The sequence below is a fragment of the Acomys russatus genome, chromosome X (assembly GCF_903995435.1).
Source record: "Acomys russatus chromosome X, mAcoRus1.1, whole genome shotgun sequence".
Taxonomy (NCBI): Eukaryota; Metazoa; Chordata; class Mammalia; order Rodentia; family Muridae; genus Acomys; species Acomys russatus.
Genome location: NC_067169.1, coordinates 120,630,025 through 120,656,315, shown reverse-complemented (window position 1 = coordinate 120,656,315; position 26,291 = coordinate 120,630,025). Strand labels below are relative to the sequence as shown.

The 26,291-nt window shown below is 45.0% G+C and overlaps 1 protein-coding gene across 3 annotated transcripts in view; it reads right to left on the bottom strand.

Annotated features, from left to right (window-relative positions):
* The window catches only part of Mamld1 (mastermind like domain containing 1), a 113,350-nt gene that overhangs the window by 29,627 nt on the left and 57,432 nt on the right, over positions 1-26,291 (bottom strand). For 2 of the 3 annotated variants that reach the window (XM_051140968.1, XM_051140969.1), the window contains exons 2-4: positions 24,559-24,717; positions 5,672-7,549; positions 3,605-3,715 (exon numbers count right to left, since the gene is read on the bottom strand). In XM_051140968.1, the coding sequence (XP_050996925.1) occupies positions 3,605-3,715; positions 5,672-7,549; positions 24,559-24,654 (2,085 nt within the window). In that variant the 5' untranslated portion in view covers positions 24,655-24,717. The remainder of the gene's footprint in view (positions 1-3,604; positions 3,716-5,671; positions 7,550-24,558; positions 24,718-26,291) is intronic. The other variant, XM_051140970.1, reaches the window with a different exon arrangement.

The window sequence follows — 26,291 nt, the reverse complement described above, 5'->3', positions numbered from 1 at the left end:
GCTGCAGTGTCTCCGAGAGGGCAGAGAAAAGTGATGTATGTCCCTTCATAGTTGCTAGGGAACCACTGCTTCCTAAGCTAAGGGGGTAAGTGACTTCTTGTTGAGTATATAAAACAAAGCTGTCCCAGAAAGGAATTAATACAGTTTTCTCCTAGGTGGAACTGGAATCCTGCTTCTCTCTGCTCAAAATTTGTCAAAATATCATGTGCTTCTTGGTGTATTTCACCGCAGCCTCCCTCTCCCCCCTGTGTAGTGCAGCCTGCCCCAAGGATCAGATTCCAGGATTTTCTGTTCTTAGTCCAACTGGCTGTCATCCATACCCCTACCCCTCATGCAGTCACAGTCCTAGCCTTGCAGATCTGCATGGGGCAGCAGAGCACAGGTGCAGGAGGCACTGTGGCTGTGTGGCTGAAGGATGCCTCTTGCACCACATCCCTTCCATCTAAACACACTTGGTTTCCTCTTTGGGAGTAAACATGAGTTCCATTCTCAAGTGTCTAATGGGAAAACTGCACTAAGTCCTAGGCCTGATTGACAATTTGGGTCTCGCTAAATTAAAAAGCTTCTACATAGCACAGGAAATGATTATCAGGGTGAAAAGAAGGACTTAAGAAGGAATAAAAAAATCTGTGCCAAACAATCACCTGATGGGATTAACATCTGGAATATGTAAACAGGTGAGAAAAACTAAACAAAAAGAGCAAATAATCTAATCAGTAATAGACGAATGAACTAACCAATTTTCAAGTGAAGTACAAATAGCCAATGAATACATGCAAAGATGTTCTGTCTGTTTAGCCATCAGGGAAATGCAAATCAAAAGTACACCGAGATTATCCCCAGTCAGAGTTGCAGTCATCAAAAACAAACAAACAAAAACAAACAAACAAACAACAACAACAGCAACAAAAAACAAAACCAACCAAACAAAACCCAGTAAGTTCTATCAAAGATAGGGGGACACACATACCCTTATACTCTGTTTGTAGGATTGCAAATTAGCATAGCCACTATGGAGATAGTTACGATCTGTAAACTAAAAGCAGGTCTTCCAGGCTGGTGAAGCATTTGCTTAACACATGTGAGCACTGGGTTCAATTCCCAGTACTAGAAAAATGTTAGTAAAGCCTAACACTTCTATGCGATTTTGCCTTATCATTTCTGGGCTTATATCCTGAAGTATTAAAGTCAACATACAACAGAGATACCTGAATAGCCATTTTTATCATGGCACTAATCACAATAACCAAGATATGAAATCAGCTTAGGTGTTCAATAACACATGGATGGATAAACAAAAGTGGTTTATGCACAGTGGAATATTATTCAGTTGTGAGAAAGAATGAAATCACTTTATTTGCCAGAAAACATTTGTAGTTGGTGATGTGATCCCTGTGTAAAGTGGTATATGAAAGACTCAGAAATACAAACATTACCATGTTTTTTTCTCATATGCGGAACCTAAAAATGTCATAAAAAGTATAAGGATTATTAAGGAAAAGGAAGGGATTAGTAGTATTGGAGGTTAGCTAAGTGAAGATAATGGAGGTAGGTGAATGTGATCAAAATATGTTATGAACATGTCACAATGGTATTTACTATTTTGTAGAAATAATATATGATAAGAACAAGATGGGACGAATTAAGGTTGTCATTAGGGGAATCCCTCACCTGATAATTTCATGTCTTTGGTTTTTTTTTAGTGTAATTTGAAGTCAAAGTACCTCAAAAGGACAACTTCCTATTATGAACTTGGGACCAGTTTTTATTTGGGGTCAAATTTTACCTGGACTCAATTTTTTCTATTTCTATTCCCACACCGGAGAGGGTTGTAGCATAGTTGGTATTTCTGCCATATTGCATTTCCCATGTCCCCAGTGTTCACTACTGGAGTCTCACTTGTCCGCAGGAGTTCCAGACCTCAGGCCACTCACTACACATACTGCTCCCGTCTGAATGTACTCACATTCTGAGCAGTGTGTCTCTCTTTTCTTCCTCAGCTCTGTATGGGATAGGGACTGCTCCTCTCTGTCTGTATGTTTGGCTGAGGCTCTGAGGACTTAGGGAACTTTGCTTCTGGCCCTGGTTCATTAAACATCAACAACTGCTTTAGATTGGAAGCTTGACTCTGTGTGCAGCCAGCACCCTCACTTGACTTGTCATACTGGACTGATTTCCTTCACATGGATGACATTTGCCTTGTAGCTTAGATGGAAGAGCTAGTATATATACATTTAATCAGTTATTCTCCTGGTAAGGGGAAATCTCCTAACTTGGGAAACACAAAATGAGTCCTATAAACAGTCAGAGTGGGAATTTCTGCTCCAAGAAAATATTCCTTTTAAAAACCAAGCTCCAGATTCATGTGCATCTCCAGTCTTCCCACAGTAAGCATGAACATAGAGGGGAAAGGCCACAGGCTAATGAATGCCGTGTCATCAAGCAGCCATTGCTTCTACAGATTTAGCCTGGCCAGGCAGTTTGTTTCCCTACTGCTAAGCTGAGAATCAGGTACTTCCCACCTTTGGGGCTTCCATTTGTTCTTCCCCAAGAGTAGCACATTTTGCTTCAATCACGAACCTCTTCCTTTCTTGTCTTCCTCAAGATGAGTAACCAAGCTGTTTCAAGGCCTTACGGTTGTGGGAGAGAGGCCATAAAAGAGGGAGCTGTTGATGCATTTTGGCTAGAAGGATGTTATATGAATGGAGCAGGAACATATAAGTGCTTAGGACATTGGAATGTGGTGCTTACAAGGTAAACGCGAGCCTTTGCCTTTTCCATTGAGCCTAGAATACAGAAACCCACACAGTGCACCAAGCCCATAACTCCTGCCACTATCCTGGTAGAGACAGAGTAGAGGGAGAGCTGCTCACATTCTATTCCGACCTGGCTCATGGTTTGGAGAACCATGTCTTCAAACCTCAGAGGACAGATTTGAGGGCTCAAGTCCAGTAGTTAGGCAGTGACAAAAAGTCGGTTTTGCTAGGCTTTATTCAAAGAACTTTAGATGTCTTATCTAATTTCGTCCTCAATCAACTACTATTTCCTCATTTTGTGGATGATGAAATGGGAAAGAAGGGGAAGTAGGAACAGAACATTCTGGAGGCAGTGCCTTAGTCATGGCTACACGAGCACAGGCTCTGTAGTCAGATGCTTGTCTGTCTGGTTTGCTGGGTGATTGTTGGCCACTGTGGTGACTTCTCTGTGCTTCTCTTCTCAGTACTGACTAGAATGATACATTGCTGTACTTCTGAGGATTAAGAGAAGAGTGAGGTGACAGAGAATGCCCATGCTTAGCCTATGGGCCTATACCTGAGTGAGAAGACTACTCACAGTGAAATGCTGCTGTCCCCATGGGGAGCCTAGCTTCTCCATGAGGGGTCTTTGGAGCTTTTCTGAACTCCTAATCTTTGGAGGACATGGTTGCTTGGTCTTTCTACTAAACACTTTCTTCAATCCCACCTTAGTGATCAGCGAGGCATAACCTTCATGACCTAAATCATTAAGCATCTCCCCCCCTAAGCCATCTGCACTGGCTCTGTGGCAACACAGTCAAACCACAAACACATCCCATTGCAGATAAGAACAAAACAAAGTGGCTCACAAGGGTAGATGGTGGCACATGTCCATGAGTGCTAGTGAGAGAGTTCCACTGCTGATGCTGGTGCTCCAGCCAGAGAGCCGCAGTAGTCCACGCACAGCGATGGCAACAGCCCTACAATGACATCAAACCACAGTGCTCCTGAGCTCCAGACAAGGGCTCAAGCCCCCAGATAGTTGCCCTGTGCTGCCTGCTGGGTCTGTTTTCATGCCACTCACTCTATACACCAGCCACCCCTTTGGGAGTCTCTCTGCTACATGCACCCTTCAGATAGCCAAGTCCATGGTATCAGGCACCGTGCTTCATTGGGGTCCCTGAGATCTGGGTGAAGAGTCTGTTTCTAGGAAGCTGTCATGTACAACTTTGGGAAGAAGGTCACTTCCTGAAATGTGCTTCTTTGCCCAAGCAGTCTACAGATATCTGCTCTGTGACTTCTCTCTAGAACAGAGAGTCCCAGCAGAAAGTGGGAGCACCAAGTCACGCAGGATAATGTTCCTGAAGGGACAATGTGAGCTCGAAGAAGCTGCAGAAGTTAGACAGGAGAGAAATCGAAGAGAAAGCCAGGCATAGGAACCAGCAGGACAAAGGCCAAGAACTCTGAGCACTTCAAGTTGTGGAATGAAGTGCAAGGGGCAGCCTCACAGATTCTGTGTCTGAAGAACTATGTGGAGTTAGGTTGTGACCCTCTGGGGATATCTGAACAAGAGGGAAACACCATCAGGACACTATTCTAGCAAGGAACTTCTTAGAGCTAAGGATGATTTAGTGGGGTGATGGTTAAGGGTCAACTCTACCAGCTCATATGAAAACCCAATGAGTGAAAAAAAGCATCATGACTGACAGTATTCTACAGGAAGACTTTGAGCCCTGCCTCCTGGTAGCCAGGCCTTCCTGAAATGTCCTGTGGCTGACACCTGGAGGATAACGTAGACTGTATCTTAAAGCTTTCTGACAATTTCCCCCCATCCATGCCTCCACCCTTGCATCTACATGGCATGTCTCTCACCCACTTGGGTGAAGCCAGAGGCCATGTTGTTTAATACTTGGTGAAGAAGCCTCTGGCCAATAAATAGTCCAATGGGGTCCCTGCAAAATGCCTCTTCCTATTAACGATGCCATGAATGAGCATTGAACAAGCTCCTTCCCCATGGATCTTGGATATGATTGTGCCTTTCTGAGAGATTCTGGTCCAGAAAGACCAGCTAAGCCATGATTCCTGATCCACAGAGACTGTGAGCCAATATATGCATGTAGGACAGAGTTGACACTTCGGGGTAATTTGTTACACAGTAGTAGATAATCAACACAGGCCAGGATCAGAGCAAAGAAAAATGGGAACTATGATAGAAACCACTAAGGAAAACCAATTGCCTTTAATGAATCAAAAGACTGTAGGTGATGAGGGATGTGAGACAAAAGTAGTTTCATGAAGAGAAAGACTTTTAAGCAATACTTTCTGGCTTTAATCTTGTGCTATGGGATTGTTAACTGTGTGACTCTGGGCAAGGCATCCCAACTTCTGAGCCTCCAATGGAGATGATGACACTAACTCCTTTAGAGGTATCTGTCTTTTTTTCCTTTTAGGACCTGCCTCACTATCTAGCCTAGTGATGAAAGACACACCGAGATTGCTCAGCAGAAGGTTGCTGGGGCATTTCTAGAAGGCTCAGTGTTCAATGTAACACCAGTATGGACAAGACCCAAATGCTTCCATGTAATTTCCATACATCCTTCAAAGCATTTGTGTGTCCGGGTGTGGGGCTGGCTCAGTCCAAGGGAAGTAGTATGTCCATCTCTAGAAGTCTAACTCCTTCCCCTGGGCACAGATTATGGGCGAAGCTTTCCTCCCAGTAGAGTTAGGTGAGCTGATCAAGCCCTGCAACTATACTTTTGGCCTCATGAACACTGTACTTAACTACATGCAACTAGCTGACTTACACAGGCTTTTCCAGGGTCAAGTTTGGCCTTGGTGAGGCTAATAGCCTGGATTTGCCTGCCCAAACCAGGGTTATATAACTTATCACATAGTTATTTCCCAAAGGAGCACCACCAGATAGGAGGTGACCTTACCTGTCCAGGCAGAGCAGGCATGGAATCAGAGGCCACCATGCGCTGAAAGCGCTGGGGTTGCTGCATTATCTGCTGCAGAAGGAATGAAGACTGATCAGGTTGTTGTTGCTGCTGCTGCTGCTGCTGCTGCTGCTGCTGCTGCCGATGCTGCCGCTGTTGCTGGAGCTGCAAAGTGGCAGTGGCAGTGGAGGAGGCAGTGGCAGAAGGAACATGTGCTGGTGTTGCCTGAGGCAGGTAGTGGAGCAGAGATGGTTGCCTGGAGGGGGCAGGCATGGAGGCCATCTTCTGGGGGCTTGGCTCAGAAACAAAATGTGACAAGGGCTTGGTGTTGCTGAAGGTAAAGGGCTCAGGTGCTTCTGGACTGGAACTTGTTAGGCCCTGCTGCATAATCATACTCAGGGTTTTGGGTTGCTGGCTGCTGGTCATAGGCTTAAAGATGGAATTTGCCTGTTGTTGCTGCTGCTGCTGCTGTTTTTGTTGCTGCTGCTGTTGCTGCTGTTGCTGCTGCTGTTGCTGCTGCTGCTGCTGCTGCTGCTGCTGCTGCTGCTGCTGCTGCTGGCTTAGCAGATTGCTGGTGGGAGTGAGGCTTCTGATCAGAGAGTATTGTGGAGTGAAGGACTGCTGTGGCAAGCCGGGGCTAGAGAGATTCTCTGGGCGGTAGGGTGGGGATGGCCCTGGGGTGCTGGTGGGCAGAGCAGATATCATGTGTCCTTGTGGGGTTTTGACAGTAGAGGACACCAGATTGGCAAGGATGGAGCTCTGGGGGCTGAATTGTGGCTGCTGATTGAGAGGCAGACCCTGGAGCTTCGCTGGAGCGTAGGGCAATGTGGGCCCAAGGGCAGCACTGCTGCTGGGGGCCATGCTGGAGAGTAAGGCATTGGGCGAGTTTTGCACAGCACTGCCAGACAAGTTATTGGATGACATGCAGGACGCTGTGAAGTTCTGTGGGCTGAATGGTGGTGGCGGTGGCTGTGGTGGTGGTGGGTGAGGTGATGGCACCGGGAGATAAGGCGGGGAGAGACCTGGAGGAGGCAGACTGGACCAGCTGCTGCGGTTGGAACCTTGTTGTTTTGTAGCAGATCCCTGCTTGCTGGCTGCAAGAGCTTTCAGCTGGTGGGCATGATGCCACTGAGGGACAGACAATGGAGACAGAGTGACGGGGAGCATGTTCTGGGCATGGTTTTTGACCTGAGCCTGTGCCGTTGAAGAACTGGGTGAGACTATCTGCTTACTGGTAGAAGGAATGGAATAGTTGATCCCTGTGGAGGAGGGCAGGATTGGTAATGATGCCCCAGCAACTTGACTGCAGCTAGATGCAAACTCCTTGCTGGGTCCAAGGCTTTCCATATGTGGCATCTGAACTGGAAGCTTGGCAGGGGGGCCAAGGGGTGCCTGGGGGTGATGTAAAACCAGAGGCTCTTCTGGTTTGCTCCCCAGAATCTTCTCAAGGTCAAGGTCATTTGAAGAAGGCTCTTGAATTTTGGTAAGTTCCTCCAGCAGATCTTGAAGCTCCTGGTCTACAGCTGGCATACTGTTGTTTTTATCATAGTAAGGAACAGCATGTCCTTTCAGCCCTGTGTCTGCAGTTGAAGACACCCCAAATGGTGAGCCCATAGCACTGCTATTCACAACGCTACTGTCCAGAGGATTATTCTCAAGGAGCAATGACTGGCCAGCCACCCCCAGATCTGCAGAGCTGGGATTCATGGTTAATGTGGGCATCTGCAGCTCTGTAGGGAGAGAAGTAGGATGGGCACCTGAGCCCATAGAGAGGGTGACATCTTCAAGGCAAGGTCTCTTGATTTTATTAGGGTAGCCTCCATCAGCCATGCTTGAGAAGTGGAAGTTGTCTCCTTCCTGTCTTCTTTTACTGGTTCCCTGTGTTTGAGAAAGAGAGGGAGGGAGAGAGAGACAGAGATACAGAAACACACAGAGGCAGACAGAGAGACAGACAGAGAGAGAGACAGACAGAGAGAGACAGAGACAGAGAGAGACGGAGACAGAGAGAGACAGAGACAGAGACAGAGAGAGAGAGACAGAGACAGAGAATGAATGAATACAAATTTAATGAAAGGTTTGACATATTAAAATTAATGCTGGAAAGCCCACAGATAAAATAGGACTCTCAGTTTAGACTTACACTTGTCAAAAATCATAAAAATACAGTCTATTTTTGGAAGCACGGTTTTTGTTTCTTTGTTGCTGTGTCTCATTTAAACAGTCTTGTTACATTTCAAATAAAGCAGTATGCTTTCTGTATACTAAACAGGACTGAAAGTCACACAAAGGGTATTCTTTATGCACTTAAGGGGGAGTTCAGGGACTATGTTGAAGTCACTAAATGAACTTCCTGCCAAAGGCAAGGCACTCAAGTGCAAACTAGAACTAGCAGAACAGTTTCAATTTCTACCTAGCTACAGATAGCCCAGTTTCTAAAAAGACAAGCCATAAAATAGATGTTGACCTTCCAGTTTGCCTCACTGTCTGGCTTAAATGAATCGGGGCATGTTGATAAAATAGAACTCAACAGTGATGATGAAATGGAAATGCAAAGGGGCAGACTGAGAGATCTGTTTAGGGGAAAGTGTACAGTTTAGAACAGTCATCGGAGTCATTATTCCATTTAGTTTCCACCCACACACTTTCTCCCCATGAACACATATGTACTGCTTATGTACATACAAAAAATAACTTAGATGAACCAATACATAATCTTTTAGCATGGTCATTTCTGAGGAATAACTGGTGATTCCCATCCTATTCTCTGCATTTCTGTATTGTTTGTTTTTAATGAGAAAAACTTGCAATAAGAAAAAAGCCCAAGTATAAAGTTATTTAAGTAAGGAATTCCTCTGTGCAGATGTATCCTTGGATTGGGAAGATATCAAACAACAGGAAGAGGCCCTGCTGTGGGATTAGGACCTTGGGAGAGCTGCCCACTATATATAACAGCAGTCTTCAGGAGCAAAGCTACACTTTGTTTCCCCATTTCATATTCTTATCTGAAGTCCAGTCATGGTAATAACTCTGAGTTGTCTGTCAGTAGGTAAAAGAGACAGGAGGTGGAGGCATTCAAATAAGGATAGGATGCTGATTCTGGCAGCCCCTCATCTGCCAGCAGGCTAAGGTCATGGCTTCCATAGCCAAGTGAACATCAAAGTAAACCTCCCAGAGCTATGTGCTTCAGGCCTTTGTGCACACAAGAATCACTTAGAACTATCCAGATTGCCAGATCCTCTCATAAAAACTCAACTATGTAAATTTAATCTAGGGTAAGGCCCAGGTAGTGGACAGGCAGTGTGGCATAGGTCCCTGGTCATGACGGTGATAGAAGGAGGTCTCGGCCTTACCATGTACACTCTCTGAGCCCATTTTATCATGTGAAAAGTGATGAGAAAGAATTCTTAGGCCTTGTTGCTGCTCTCTTGACTGAAATAGGCAGACTAGATTATACATGCAGGGCTGCAAAGGATTGTGACATTCCTAATCCAGGTGTGGAAGGGCCCTGGAAATTCAACATCTCCCAACAACAATGGCTCATTGTTTCAGGGAGCAGGCAGTCTGCCTTGTATTGCTAATCCAGTGGATTAATTCCAGTTGAAGGGAGACACCAGTGAGCACCAGGTTGCCTCAGTTTTCCCACATTAATCCTAAATGTAGAGCACTGCAGTGACCTAACCCTTGAGCAAGAGGACTTGCACACATCCTTGACTTGAGATGTGCAAGTATCAAGCAAGGGAAATAGACCCATTGCCAAATTCATTTGAGGACTGTATGCTACCAGTTAGGCAGGAGTGTTGGGTTTGAAGAAGAAGCCTAACTAATCTTCCATGCCCACTTTCCTATCTAGGAGCCTGGTTGAGATTAAGAAATCCAAGGGTTGTCAAGCTGCTCAGGAAGCAGTTAACTGAGGTTTTGGCCCACAGGAATTAAAGTAAATAGTAAATAGCAGCCAAGTTAACCAATGGACAGATGAACCCAAGTGTCTTGGCACATAGTGAACTTGGCAACTTCTTCAGTGACTTATGGAGCAGTCCACAAACAAGCCCCTCAAGTTCCAAACTGATATCTGGTCTCATCAATATTCTGTCAAAGAATTCAAAGAAATCTGATAGGCTAAAAATAGAAATGTCTAAGACGAATTAGTAGATGTTCATGTAGCGTAGATCTTCATAACCATTATCTTGAGGGAAACCAGGTTAACAATAGTTGGGTACTACAGGATATTTCATGGTGGCATGAAATATATAATAGTTTTAACAATAATGAAAGGAGGCAGGCAGATGGTGGGATGAGGTGGAGGGGAAAAGCCTAGAATTCTGGCAAGGTGGGGCTCTGAAATTCACAAACTAGGCTTTTACTTAATTGTTTGTCTGCCATGAAACTGTTGTGAATAAGGTGGCAAGAGGTTGGGAAGTTCGGAGTAACTCCTGGACTCCAACGGAAACCTAACTGAGAATTTGCTTGCACCCATCAACCACACCCATAAAGTGGTCTCCACTCACAGGATACTTCTTTGGGGTATCAAGGGGCCTCTTGTGCTTCTTGGATCTGATTTGTTATGGGAAGTGCACAGGCAGGCACTTGCTGATGTTCATCACAGTGAACACTGAGGGGATACCTAATGAGGAGGCAGTTTCCCTTTGGCTGCCTTCAGCCATATCTCCTAGGTGCTCCCCTACTCGGCTGCTATTTTGGTAGAGGGGCAGCCACAGGCTGTTCTGAGCTTTTGCTTTTCAATGAGACCCTTCTTTCTTAGGAGGCTATACTGTGTTTTGGACTCAGTGGTAAAAGCTTTCAACAGTCAGCCTGGGATGCCTTGGTTAACTCTGTGAGCAAACCAGCCAAGGATAACAAGGACAAGACAAAGCAGCTGTATTTCCTGGGGAGGACCCTGTTTCAGTCCCATAGCTTCTGATTTCCTTGAACATTGGTTAAGTTGAAGTATGGCAAGCCATTATTTTGTGTATGTCTAGGTGCACATGTGTGCATATCAGGACTGGGCTTATAGGAAGGGAGAAATTAGAGCAAAGACCTAGATAAACTCTGAGGCACAGGTAAATATTCATGTATATTCTATTCATTTCTATACTTGAGCATGTATCATTTGCATGTTGGTTTTGAAAAAAAAAAAGTTCCCATAAACTGAAGCTGAAGTTTCTACAGGACAAACAAGATTGTCGGTTTTTCCAGACTTTCAAGACAAGCAGCTCTAGAGAATCATTGGTGGTTCGGACAGGCAAGGGCCCCTGAGTGATAATTGGATTACCAAAAAAGACCCCAGTCTCTGTTGCTAGGTGGTCTGGAGCAAAAAATCTTGACCTAAAGGTAGGTATTTGTTAATAGCCTTGCCTTGCCCTACATCAACAGAGATGGCACGCTCATAATTAGATACAAACATAGGCCCCTATTTCCAACCTCGAGAACAGGACATTTTCCTTTTTAGAGCTGAGGACCAGATGATTAGGCAAATGGTCTCTGAGTACCAGTGACTGGCCTTCATGTACAGTCTAGGCCAATGAAAAAGGGAGATGCTGGTACACACTGATTCCATGTATAGTTTTTTAAAAAGCCCTCTCTAGTTGTTGTGGGGCCCTTCATTCTACAGTGCTTCATCTCAGGACTCAGTTGAATGTTATGAATTATGTGGAACCTTTTGACCGTTCAACCATTTGCTACTAAAACTATGTGACTGGGGTGCAGCCAGGTTGCACAGCCAAGGAACCAAGAAAATGTCTGTTTTGCTTCAGTACTTCAAAGAGGCATCAAAATATGGAAGGCATCAAAAAATGAAGTAAAAGGGGCCTCTAAAATGCACCTGGGCAGTACGTACAAATGACAGAAGGCACTTCATCTGTACAGTGACAGGACTAGTGGAAGACACCCTCAGGCAGTAATTCTTAGACATATTGCAAGCCAGAAAAGTTCATGTAAACCATAGGCTGGTAAGTTGTCAAATTCTATCATTGTGCTTAGTCTCTATGCTGCCCTGGGCTGTGACAGACTTTGTCTCCAGCTTTCCACACTTCCCTCTGGGGCATCTTTCAGAGACTAGCCAAGAAAACTGGCCCAACCTTTATGCCCCAAAGCCCCTTCTCAGGCTGCCCTTTTGACCGATGAGTGTATATAGCATGGACAGCATCAGAGCTCTCCTTTTCCCTTTCTCCTAGTCTGCTATGCCTTCTCAAGAGTACCACCTTATTGGCTTGGTCTCCTAATAGAGGACCTCAGGCAATGGTGGACACTTTAGTAATACTGGCAATATGATTGGAGATGAGATAGGTGAGGAATCTCTTGGACTGATTTGGTGGTCTGAGTAGGGCTTAAGGGAGGTTCCAGTGTGTTTCAGAGACTAGACCGCTGTCAGAGCCAGGCCGAAGCAGCATAGATCCATTTCTATAGGCACTGTAGAAACATCTTTATTTGGGGTAGCTGTAGACAAACAATGGACCATGCAGGGTAGCTCAAGGCTTTGGTTGTGACTGGGTGAACATGGAAGTGTCAGTTCTTAAGCTAGGCACAGGCAGTCCTCTGTGTGCTCGGTCCCCTACTGGCTATTAACTTATATTGCTTGAGTTTTCTCTTCTCAAGGCCTCAAAGGATGATCCCAACCCCAGGGCCTCTTACTCAGAAGATTCATCTAAGTTGAGCTACAGCCAGTCATCTTTCTGTCTGCCTAGGCTTAATCATTTTCAATGGTTCATAGAAAAGCAAGTACACAAAATGAAACCTTTGTGTATGGCTTCTATCCCTCAGCATGTTTTCTAGATCCATCCATGCTGTGGTATGCATCAATACTTCATTTGTTCAGGGTGAATAATAGGGCATTGGATGGATAGAGTACATGTTTTTCTATCCATTTACTGAACGGTAAATATTTGGGTCATTTCTGTCTTTTGGGATATTTTAAATTTTCCTTATCTTTGAGAATTTCACACATGTATGCAATGAACTATTACCATATGTACCCTCCCCCTTCCACCTCCAACTTCCCACATATCCTCTACAATGAGTCTTCCCTCTAACTTCATGTCTTAAAAAAAGTAACCCATTAAGTGCGGTTAGTGTTGCCTATATGCACATGGTTGTGGGGCCATCCCCAAGCTCATGAGAAACTTACTGGTGGCCACATGCTCCTGAAAGAAGGACTCTTCCTTCACCAGCAACTACCCATTGCCAATAGCTACTCAATATGGGGTAGGACAAGGAGACCATCTACCTATCTAAACTGACGTTGGCTGGCTTGATCTTATACAGAAAGCTGCTCTTTGTTCATGAATGGAACAGCTCTGTCAAATTGAGAAGACAGAATTTCACACTACTATTGTCTATCATCATGTGTATGTTGAACAATGCAGCTGTACACACTTAAGTACACATTTGATTGTAGGTCCACTTTTGGTTTGGGAGAAGTGGAATGGCTGGATCCTAGGACAAGCCTGTGTTTAGTGTTCTCAAGACCCCAAAGGTGGTGTTTTACAATCTAAGTCCTCTTAGAAACATCTACCATTGCAGCTCTAGGGAAAGACTCCAGGGAGGGCTCTGTCAACTTCCAGATTAGCTAAGAGAACCCTTTGTAGCTTCTGACCAGTGGTGGTCTTTGCACGTGCTAGGCAAGCACTGCCCCACTGAACTATGTTGGCTGACCTCTGTATCCGCTTTAGAGAAATACCTATCTGCTCTAGCTCCCTGTCTCCCGCATAGTCTGTGGCCCCTGCAAGGACCAAAGGCAAATACAGAAAGTGCATTTCCCATCTTGCAGTCAACCAAAGGCATCCAGAGGTCCCTGTACTCTGTGGTAACTTCTAGCCAAGGCAGAAGGCCAAGAGAAATTCAGCAACCTGAAGATTGCCTCTGTGTTTCCTCAAGACTTGGGATCCTTTCTGACCTAAAACTATAACTTGGGGAGCATTTGGCAAAACCCTAGACTTACATGACAGGGTTTGAGGGAATTCATGTGTTACTATGATTTGTGTTGGATGGGATGTGACATTCTTATTCCATATAGAATGAACAATCTAGCCTGGACTGTAGTTCCTTCAAGACAACAAGCCCCTCTGAAGGTCTTGTCCTACAGAAGTTAGTTGGGCCTCATCAGCCAGCTCCATGTCCAGAACCTAGCACAAAGGCAAGACCACCATGTAGTCTTTCTTCACCCATTTAACTTCCTGGGAAACTCCTCTAAAACTTTTTCTGGGGGAAACCAAGCCAGAAGAAGCAATTGGTATATCTGAGAGTTGTGTGGTAGTACATATATGTAATCTTAGCAGAAGCAGGAGTGTCACAAATAGGAAGTTCAAAGTCAGAAGATAGTGACACTCTGTCTCAGAAAACACACATACACCACCACCCCCCACATGCACACAAATAACCAATATCACAGGCACAGACAGAGAGGAGATAATGAGGAGAAACAGGGGGAGGAAGAAAGAGGGGAGAGTGGATCAAGAATGGGCAGATCCTGCTATTTTGGATCCAGGTAGCAAAGCCTTTTGGAGGATTGAGGAATCTATGTTGCTTGCAAATGAGCACTCAAGCAACAGACAGAATCTCTACAGGTCCTTAAGATGCTGGGCTTTTTCTAGGCCAGTATAACCAAGTCTTGGTGTTAACAATGGCAGGCTTTTGTGACAGTCTCACCCTCTGTTCATGGTCCTTGGCTTCCAAAAACAATGTTAGCATGTAGGCAGTGGCTATCCTTAGGATATATCTTTTGCACATGGGTAAAGAGAGTCTTGGAGCAGACATGTGACTTAATAAAGCCATGCAGTTAATGAGTGGTAGAGGAAACTCTGACATTTAAGACTCTTGAGTATAGTCGGGAACCAGAATATCCATGATGGTGACTGTGTGGACACCTCTGCAGTAAGCCAGCCTTTCTCACTTACACTCAGTTTGTTCTGGGGTGCTGAGGGAATGATGGGTCATTTCAGCTTTACACACCAAGAGAATGAAACCCTGCTGTTTAATGTGGGTCACAGTGGTTCGATTTCCCGTAGGGACTGTTATACTTTCCCAGGGTTTTCTAAATCACACATCACAGGGTAGAGTAGATAGGGATGGCCTCAGAGAAGGAAGTTCCTTTTTCAGGTTGGACACAATGGGAGTTTGGCTCATAGGAATTTGCTGAAGTTCCTGGGCCCAAGCACTTGATTCCAAAGCCCATTATGTGGCCTCAGGGGCCTTGGGGGCTTTACTGTGCATCTGTCTAAACTATCAGATACTCTGCATATTAAAAGCTTTGCAGGAAAATGGATAGTCTTGTGAAAGAGACTTCTGGATATTAAATTTCAGTTGTAGAATTCAGCAGCGTGAAGTGCTAAGAGGTCTGAAGCAAGGTCCAGAACCCTCAGTGTTTTCCTACCTACAAAATGGGAGAGTGGAGCTAACACAAACTTCTTTTAAGGATTCTGTAAACCTAAAAATGTAAAGTTACCAGAGTGTTTGGCTGGTGTAGATACCAAATAAATAGTATCTCTCTTTCCAAGCTTGAAAATTCAAACACATTCTTGGTGGTCCTAAAATAGCTGTTAACATGGATTGCTCAGCAACATCTGCCATTCAAGGCAGATCTTCCTTTAGTCATTGGCTATGCTCCTAAACAGCTGTGTGCAAGGCTAACTTTTGTAAACCAAATCATAATAAAATGCAGCAGGAATTTGCCATTGAAAGAAAATCCTCAGTGCATCCTTCTATGAAGTGAAAGCTCCTTTATTTAAATGTATTTTTTTAAGAGTGTGCATTTAAGGCTATTACTCAGTCTTGTAATGAATTCTAATTCAGTTTTGACCATAAACTTATTGTTCCATAGCCCCAAAGGACACCATAACAAGAGTAGATTATTTGAAAATAATAAGTTTAGAACATGTATTTATTTTACTATATGTGGAATGTCTATGGTTATATATTGCAAAGTGACCTATACCCCCACAAATTATGTTTGTGTGTGTGTGTGTGTGTGTGTGTGTGTGTGTGTGTGTGTGTGTGTGTGTGTGTGTGTAGTGTCAGAGGAAAAAGAGATGGAGGGAAGAGAAAGGGGGACAGAGAGAGAGGGTAGTAGGGTGATAGTGATGGCAGCGGAGATGGTGGAAATGATAGAATTGATAGGTGGTGGCAGAGATCACGATGGCATCAGAGTTGGATGTGGTAGAAGAGGAAGTGGCAAGGGTGATGGAGAACTTCCTCCAGTGGTTACGGTGTGGATGCTTCCAGCAGGATGAATGATGTTAACGTGATGCTGGAGGTAGAGGAGGTAAAGGAAATAGTAAAGATGATGATGGCAATGGAGGGTATCAGGCAGTTGGGGGCAGGTGATGATGGGAATGCTGTTGATGAGGGTGGTGTTGCAGACAATGACTGTTCCCAGGAAGATGGAGGTCTTATAACACTCTAAGGAGCTCCCACTGACAGGCCCAGAGGGAGGTGTTGGTGTTGGTGTTGGTGTGTGTGTGTGTGTGTGTGTGTGTGTGTGTGTGTGTGAGAGAGAGAGAGAGAGAGAGAGAGAGAGAGAGAGAGAGAGAGGGAGGGAGAGAGAGAGAGAGAGAGAGAGAGAATTGGGTCTCACTCTATAGATTTAGATATCCTGGAACTCACTACATAACCAAGGTAACACTTAACTTTTGGTGATCCTCCTGCCTTACACTCCCTCCCAAGTGCTGACAAGCCCAAGCCACCATGCTTGGCTCCTACACTGACTCTTTGGGAAAAATTATGCTAAGTTATTGGGGAAACAGGAGATTGGTGTTTGTTGGTATACTGCCACTAATGTAGTTTAACGTCAGCTATAAGGGCAGAGGCAAGGGCAGAGCAATGTAAGGTTTTTATATGTCATAAGGCCATTAAGAAGAGGGTGGATACAGGGGGAGGAAGTCCCTTTCAGTCACAGTCATAGGGGAGGAGAGTAAGAGGAAAATGGGAGGGAGGGGGGAATGGGAGGATACAAGGGATGGGATAACAATTGAAATGTAATACGAATAAATCAATAAAATATATTTTTAAAAAAGAAGAGGATGGAGAGTAGTTAGCTGTGCAATTCATTGTGTGAAGGAATGTATTCAGAAAGCAAGGGTTGGGTGCAGGTGTTCTGGGAATTACTTCCTGCAGCCATTTTACCCAGGCTAAGTTAATTGCTCTCTATCTTAAAGGCTTGACCTGAGGGACGAGGAAAAGTAAGTACACCTTTAGTTTTTTCTGAGGTCATATGGGCAACCTTAAGACCAGAGAATACCAGCACCTGAATGTTATTCCAGAAAAGAGGCTACTAAAGAAAGGGCACTGGTTTCCCAATTCCCCACAGAGATAAAGGCTTGCAGCAGTATAAGGCAAGGGTGGCTGGAGGTCCAGAACTGACGCTCCCACCAGAATGAGTTCAAGTTTGACAGAGAAGAAGCAGAGTGAGACAGCTGGAGTTCTAGTGGGTAGCCTACAAGCCACATGAACAGTCAGAACAAGAGCAGACGTCTCCAGAAGACTGACAGAGTGCTGAGGAGGGTAACCTCATTAAAGTGAAGGGCAAATGCAGGAAGGAAACAGGCTATAGCAGTGGGGCACAGTACTCCGAGCAGGAGGGCAATAGTCTGGAGGGCCCTGGGGGAAAGACTCTTGACCTGTTTCAGGGACTAGCAGGCAGCTAGGTGGGCCTGGCACACAGTGAGCTTGGAAGTAGCCATGAGTGCTTTCTCTCAAGGGGCCTCCCAGGCCATGGGAAGGGGCTTGGGCTCTGTTTTGTTTGCAGCGGGAAGCGATTATGGCAAAAGGTGAAGCAGAGAAAAGATCAACTCAATGTTTGTGAAAGCTCTCTCTGGATGCTCATGGGAGGTGGAAGGAGTGTCATGGGAAGGAAAAGGACATGAGACCTAGAGCATGGATCTGAGCTCAACTAGGACAAAGAGAGGGTGATGAACACATGGCCAGACATGAGGCCCTCAGATTTTTACCTCAAATGAGTAGGTACCGAGAGTAGCACTTACTTATTAGGGAAAACAATGACCCTGGAAAAATGAACCACATGCCCAGTGACATGAGTTGTGCTTTACAAACTTCTGGAAAAGTCCATAGAGTGACTAGCTGAAACTTTTCAAGCCACATTGTCCTTATGACTGCAACTGTGTGGTAAACTATATGCTAAGGGCTAGACAGGGCGATGGGCCAACAGGACTTTATTTACTAAGATAGCCCTTGGGCTCCATGTAGTCCCAGTGCACAGTTTACCAAGCCTTGAGTTAGAGCATGAGTTGAGCTCTTTCCCCAGGGAAACGTCATATTTCCAAAGCCCCTTCCCACACTGCAGGACACCATGTGGTGCAGGCCTACTGTGGATGAGGGAATGTGCCTGCAATCTTTTGGGAGCAGAAAAGCTTTATTATTTCAATAATAATGAAAGCTGAGTGACCATTTCTGAACTGTGCAATTTATATAGCTGTCCCAAATGCTGTGCTTCACCAACACTAATGACAGTATTGCACAACTGTTGGCAAGTACTCTGTAACTCCAGTGAAAAGAGGGAACAACATCCCCTCCTGGATTCCCTTGGGCCTTGCCTGCTCAGTCTTTGTACACAGTTGGGCAATTTGCATTTTGTACACAGCATCTCTCTCTGGCCTTCAAGGGTCTCTATGATACTCTAGCTCCACTGTACCCTCACCCCAGGGGCTCTGAAACAACCTGGGGGCAGTATTGTTTTCACCCCTACAACATGCCTCTGAAGGCTAGAATTGTTTCCTCCTCATCGCTATACCTGTAAAGCACCTGGGATCCATGAGTGACTCAGCTGACACCTGCAGGTGGGAATTACCCTCTGTGGAAAATGACATTCTGCAAATTATCTATCTTGTCCTCTTCCCATTCCCAGCAGAAGGTCTCAAAACAGCCATGTCTCAGAAACTAGTAAGAGCAGCAACTGACCCAGTGGTGTTAGTGAGCACCTACTATACACACAGTGCCCAGCAACAGTTGCAGGGGCAGGAAATCAAGAGGTCTCAGGCACAGGGTAGGAAGGGAGAAAATAGCCTTGGGGAGATAAGATGTAGGAAAACAAATCTACCTGGGGAGTTGGGAGGCCATGGAGTCTGTGGCACTAGAATAAGGCAGACAAAGGCAAGCCTGTACTGAGGGGCAAAGGGTTAAAAGGATGGCAGATAATGACAGAGCTGCCAGCCTGGGCCTTGGCCTTGCACGCCTGTGGTGAATTCCCCTGGCCTATGGTTCATACCCATCTTTCTAATACTGAAATCTTAAGGATGGCCATCTGTGAGAAGGAGGGGGAGATTAAATAAAGCAGAGGTAGACAGGCAGGCAGGCAGGCCAGGAAGTGTAATACAATATTCCATATTCATTATACAAACCAAATTCTGTAGCCCAGACTTGAGAGGCATGCCCTCTAGGTACACTCCGAAGTCTAGAACACAGGACCTCACAGGTAGCTTAGGACACACATCTTTATCTAAAATGACACGTATCAAGTTCTCCAGCTGAGGGTGTTTAGGGAAAGCAGGAGGCCTAAGTCTGCACCGGCCTGCTTGTATTCTGAAGTGCCATAGGCCCACATCTCCAAGGTATGGCCCCCAGGGTTGCGCATTCCCTAGAAATCTGGTTCTGAGCATTGTTGTTCTCTCCTTTCACCCACGTTCTGAAGGAGTCCAACAGTTTTGCCTCTCATGCCTGGAGTGGCTCTACTTCCAGACACTTGTTACTTTGGACCTAATATCATGGCCTCTGCAGGGAGGGACTAAGTAGGAATGCAGAGAAGGCCATTGTGTGCTTGCATCAGAGGTAAGCAGCAAGATTCCACATGCCTGTGAAAGCCAGCTGCCAAAAGGAGTTGCCTGCCCAGCATCTTCCCTTTCTAGTAGGCTAATGTGCAGGTCACTGATTTATTCAGCTGAGCTACCCAGCCAGGACTCAGATGCCAAGCCCGATGAGGTCCTTCAAGTTGAAAGTTGCTCAGCCCTTGCAGAAGAGAGCAGTCTGCAGGCAAAGCCTGTGCCTGGCTTCCCTCGCTGGTTGGGTGTCACTAGCAGGAAAGGGCCCTTGCTGCAGAAGGAGGAGAAGGGGGGCAGGCAAAGGGAGCGAACAGCTGCGTGCTCCGTGGGGAGGATCCCCAAAATAGCACAGCACATACGCACTGCAGGCCTTGACCCAGAATGCTCAGAGTTGCACTATAAATCCAGCTCTCCTCTGTGCAACAGGGCTGCTATGAGACCATAGCCATCCTTAGGACTCCTCTGTATTCCAAACTGAGCTCCAAGGACATATTGTCCCTTGCCTTTCTGACATAAAATTTTTTTTTTGAGCCAACGCCAAGCCAAGCTCTGATTACTAAAGAGGTGCCAAGACCAGCCATAGCCTGCGTACTTAGGACAAGTCCATATCTCTCTTACTCAGAGATCCTGATGTAGGTAGAGAACACTTATTAAGGCCACTTGACCATTGTGAAAACTGAGGCCCTGAAGCTCATGTTAGGAACTCAGTAAGTGGAAAGGGCTGCTCTCAGGCACCACCTGGGTGACAGCAGGGCAGCCCACATATTCAGGATCTTCTCTCTTGGGGCCACACTTGCACCTGTAGTAAGCCTACATGCCATATGAAGGAGGCGAAGACACCAACTCAGAGTAATTTCAATTCCTACCTCCCTGCCTCCCCATGGAACTCAAAAGCATTCTGGTTTTCTGTCAGGCTGGACAGTAGACTGTGCTGGACAGAAATAGAGATGCTATCCACTCTTCATATGTTGATGTCACTGGGGTGAAAGCACCAGGACACCTGGGGTTCTCTTTTGTCCAATGATCTGTTCCCAGAACCCAGGGCTGAATATGATGGGCAGAGGATCCTGTGGATATTGGAGCCACTAATCTAGGCATAGGAAGCAGTAAAGTTGGTGGAACACCAGATTCCCTCCTCCTGGTCTTGAATTTCAACATAGAATAGACTTGCTTCCAGGGAAGGAAGATTAAGGTCCTGGATCCCAGAATCTATCCTAGAGCTACGCGCATACAAGGGGCCCTGGGATTCTGGTGAGATGCCGGACACAGACAGGCCCTTATAAATAATATTCATGCTCTCAGAATTCAAGATAGAGGGAACTTGTTCCAGGTCATATTGCTAGCCACAGCTTTGCGGCTCTGAGATCTCCTTCCTGAGTTTAGTACATTCTGCAAAGAAAATAACAGAACTCCAAGGTTGCTGGCCATAGACCTTGACCTGGATTATCTGCCACAGAGGAGGTGAAAAGAAAGTCTCCTACCAGGCATTTTAAAAGAAATTGGTCACATGGAACTGGGAGCAATATTATTTGAGTTATTCAAATATCCACATATTCTTTATGGGGTGGGGTCTTCTGTTCTTTTTCCAGAACCCAGTTCCCCACTTTTGATGAGGTGAGGAGACAGATTTGGGTCATTCTGTAGGGGCACAGCACCCTACCCTTAGGACTATTTAATGGGCCTTGTTGTTAGAGCTCCCCACTCTCTTACTAGCCATTCTCTACAAGGTACTAGGTTCCTCAGACCTTATTATTTTGTCCATAAAGAAAGTGATAAGAATATCCTCCCTTTGAGCCAAAGAGTAGTTGGCAGGTTTATAAGCTGTACTGGCGTGCCAGCTCATTGTAACCTATAGAGTTATTGAGTGGCACTGAGGCACTGAACACAGACAATGAACAGATGATATACTCCGCATTCTTCCTCAAATTGTCCACTTAGTGACCTTCCACATATTTATTATTTTTGGAAAATTTAATGCTATTTCTTTTGGCAGGAATGGGTCCTGAAACTGGAGCCTTGTGCATGCTAAGTAAGCTCTGTGCTCACTGAGCTATTCCCTGAGGCCAATTCCTCCATTTTGCTCAGAAACTTCCAGAGAAATGGAATAGGTATAAGCAGAGGCAAAGATGACATGACTTGAACACTGAGTCCTTGCCTCATGTAGGCTCTAGAGCACTCAATGCCTTTGAGCATTTCAGCCAACCTACTGGATCTGGAAAAGGAGTCAGTCTTAACTTCAAAGGAAAGGACATGATGTTCCACATGCTGCCTCCCCATACACTAATCTTAGATAGATGGCCAAATGTTGCCAAAAGAAAAACTCTTTTTCTTGTATCACAGCAGTTGTTAAGTAATCATGGTACTAGATGAACAATGATGCTGAAAAGGAACTTGAATCACTATGTTTCTTTAGAATGTACTTTTTCCTGTGCGCTCAGCAATGTGTGTTTCAAAACAAGCCTAAGAGGCTACAGTGAATGGTGCCGAACAATGGGAGCTGAGATTTGCCTGTTATTAGGTCTGTGACTTTCGTCAAGGTGCTTAACATATCTGAGTCTCAGTTTCCTTGTGGTAATGACTTCCTAGGGGAATCAGGGGATAGTGATGCCCAAATGTTAGTAAAGCGCTCACAGCTAGTCAATGCTGAAATCAAGAAGGGTATTCTTGCTCTTTGTCCCTGTGAATTGTGTTTCTAGAGGGTGAGCATTGTAGCTATTTAGGAGCAGCTGTAAGGCTGGAACCCAAAGGCCCTGGGCCCTGGTCTGAGACTAAAAATATGTGTCACTTCACAGTCAAAACTTTCTTCAAAGAAATTCTCAATTGTTAACATGAAAATTCCAGAGCATTTTAAAAAGCTCTCTTCCAGGAGTGCATGCCTATAATCATGGCACTCAGGAGACAGAGGTAGCAGGACCACAAGTTTCAGGCCAGCCTGGGCTACAGAGTGAGATCGTGACTCTACAGAGATAAATCTCTCCTCTCTGGACGATAGAATTTTATTTCATGATTTTAATGTGATACAGGTATTTCTGTTAGCTTGATTTTTCAACCTAATAAAAAAGGAACTAGCTAAGGTTACTTCCTGGAGCAGATTTCCATGTTCAGGGGGCTTCCGGTGACACAAACAGTGTGGCCTCAGAAAGAGAGCCAACAATCAGAACATCTGAAATCCAGCTGAGCCACACCCTGGAAGTACAAGGCCAGTTACTGCTAAGGACAGCCTTCTTCCAGAATTGCTGGAAGGCCTGCAGTAACTTCCTTGGACAGCAGGGTTTTCTTGAACACCCAGGATATGTTGCTATTGATCTGTTGATGTCTGACTCTTATGTCTTGTCTCTCATGCCCTACTGTTGAGATCATCAGCATCTGCAGCTAAGTTGAAGGCTAACACCAGGTACCTTCCTGTATTACAGGCATTTGTTGGCCACTAGAACACAGCTGTTCTCTCAGGACACCAAGAGCTGTGTGGACACTTACAGACAGGAGCAACAGTGCTTACTAGGCACAGAGGCGTGGGCTCTCTCAATCCTGTCCCTTGTCGAGAGCATATGTGCCTTCCAAGAAGACAGATGCAGTTTCAGCTGTGAAGAAGGCTCATCTGAGGGAGCTGCTTTCAGAAACTCAGGTATATTTTTGGACCCCTTCAACTGGGGCAAATTGTTGGTCTTCTAGGTCAGCTTGGCATTTCAAAAATAGCCAGGTCATTCTAAGCCAAGGGCAGAGAATGAGCTGTGCACGGAGGAAGAAGAAGAGCTGATTTTGATCAAGTGCAAGGTGTGACTCTAAAGCAGTGAATGTGCATTTTTGCAAGGCTTATCAAGGATACTAGAGGTCATTTGCCATGAGAGCTATAAAACAGCATGAGCAATGATGGTTGCTCCAGTCAAATGCTCCAAGGACAGTAATTCCTAGATAGCATGCACAGTGACCAACACAGATGGAAACGAAACATTACTTATGAGGCACACTATAATTTTATTAGAGTGTCTGGACAGTGAGTGGGGAACAGGAAAGCCTACTTCCTGTACCTATAACCCACACACATTTATGCCTAGGATTTTGCCCAAGTGTGTGTGGGGGGTGGGGGAAGGAATTTAAAATCAAACCTAAGCTGATTGTGGATTCTGGGGACATACTAGATGCTTTCCTTACAGACTTAGATGTTAACTATCAAAGAGAAGTCTGAAATGTAAAGGGTTGTTATGATGGAGATTCTCTTCTGGAAATGCATCAACTGGTGGCTGCAACTTAAGAAACTAGGTCATACTGGCCAAGCAATTGATCTGTCTCTGTCCATCCCGCCTGACTGCCTGTTTCTGTGAATGCTGTGATAGTCCAGTCACCAAAGCTTGTTAAAAGCTTTAAAAGCTATGCACTTGACTTAATAGCATATCCTCAAAACGTTGTTGACAATTGAAGAAAAAAAGAAAGAAAGAAAAATGGTTAAGTCACCTACACCTGTACCCATAACAAAATTCCTAAACTGAACCCTGGGAACTGGGAAAGATAAGCCTCCCAGTTATGTGAAATGACATTACCTCAGAGCCCAGGGCTTCCAGCTCCATGAGCAGGAAGGAAACAGATCCATGGCTCTATAGGAACCATTTCCCTTCTGCTATTACTTTTAGATATTAAGCAAGCCACTCCTCTGTGGGCTAATGCCCAGAGATAATGGCCATTGTGTTTGCTGCAGCTCCTGCTAACCTAATCTTGGTAGACTGGTGATGTTGCAAGCACTGACTACCACACTCAAACACCATAAACTTCTCATGCTCCCTACCATTGTGCTTGCCCTTAGAACTACCAGTGGGATCCCTAAAACTGAGTTCCAGACACTGGGGTGATGGCTGAATTCCTAGAGAGGAAAGCGCAGATGTGTTAAATGACTGAGAAAACATACCAGGGCCAGAGAGTTAAATAGGAATCCCTTTCTATGTCTAATTAGGTTTTTTTCCCTAGGAACCCACAGGGCAGGGACAGTTCATTTCTTTTATTCTAATCCCTTATATTTTCCATAGGCCTCCAACACCATATTTGTGCAAAGAAGTTCAACAACACACCTCTCGTTCAAATTTAAGGTTAAAAGCATTCAACACCCCCCTCCCCCCCCATTGCCCATTTTCTGACCGATTCCTGGAGCTTTCTGGGCTCCTGACGATTTCCCACCATGTTGAAATGGGGAAGCATGCTCTCGATTACAAGCCGACTTTTCCAGTCGTCCATTGTTTCACCTGCAATTTTATTCTTGACTCTCCAAGGCGTTTCCCAAACGACCTAGACACAGGGCTTAAGGAGACAAAAAGTACACTGTCTTTCAGATATGAAGATGAGACCACTGACCCCCATGATTCACAGGCTTTCAATTCTGAAGGCAGGTTTGTGTGGGATCTTCCTCATTCACCTTCCTGTCTCTCTCCTGACCATACATACCACCCTTATAGTCAACCCCACCCTCAGGGAAGAAGAATGCTTCCATGAACCAGTGCCCAAGATAAACTGGCCATCCACATCTGTGAAACGAACAAACTGTACTGGAAACCAGAGGAGAGAGTGGAGCATTGGGCATATAGATGGGCAAAATGAGTACTAAGTCTAGATTTGTTTTTATGTAGAATTCAGGAAGAGCTTTTCTATTTTTTTTTGAGATACAGTTCCCTTCAGTGAAAACCATGGTGACAGAATCAAAGCGATGGCTTAGAGCCTCTTCAACTCTGCGATAATCAGCCCTCAGAGCATCTGCTAACTCTGGCCAAGTGAGCAGACCAACAGTTCCAATCACGACTGCCAGCAGAAAGAAGAAAGGGATGCTGAAGGGGGCTCCAGAAACCCTGCTGCACTGGTTGGCTGGACACTAAATGAGCTACTCCAGCACATCCTCCATGCTGGGTGAACAGGCATGTGACCACAGGAGAGCTGGTTTCTGTTTCCCACAAGCTACACGTGAAATGAGGACTATGGTAAGGTGCTCAAACATGGGGTTAGCTTTTCTCACTGTAACCTTCCTTGCCTGTAGAACACCAGGCATGGAAATCTTGATGTTAGCAAACTCAGAAAGCACTTCCCCCATTTTCCCACTGAGTGAAAACAAAACCTTTGTTATGTTATATAAAACACTACAGGATTCTGTAAGGCAGAGAGAATATAAATTGTCCAGGGACCTTGGGATCTGATGAGTAATGCTGATGAGTTCTCTGGAATTCCTTTTGCTTCAAATATTCTGCTAGATTTAGAGCCAAAGAAACCAGCAACCTCAAATGCCAATGGACACGGACAAAAGTGCCCCAACAAACGTTTGCTTTTTTTAGCCACTGGAGCAGGAAAGGGACTTTTGAGACAGAAAACCTTAAGACAAAACCATTCTAATCCAGCTAACCACCAGGAAAGATATTGCAGTCCCATCCCATCCCACCAGCAGAGACCAAACAGGGAGCCCACTGTAACCCTACTAGGAAGTAATGAGACACTTATCCCAGTCCCACTGGAGTGACAGTGGTAGATACCTAGTGACTACTTGGATGTCTCATACTTCACTAGTAGGAATGAGAGGTCCCAACCTCCTTTACATCAAAGAAGCTATCTAAGGAACTTGGACTTTTATATTACTGGGTATAAGAAAGATGCTATCCCCTTTTCCTGCCAGACCAATCAAAACATAAGATTTAAATAATAGCTAGTTTTAAAATATTTTTTAAAATACTGATTTTAGTAAAAGGGTACTTGTACCAAGACCAAAAGATCTAAAACTAAATTAAAACAAATATTAATAGATGTGTCACCAACACAATATATGTTGCAATTACCCGACTAGAACTTAAAAATAGCAATCAGTTAAATGCTTCCCCCAAGAGAGACAATAATGT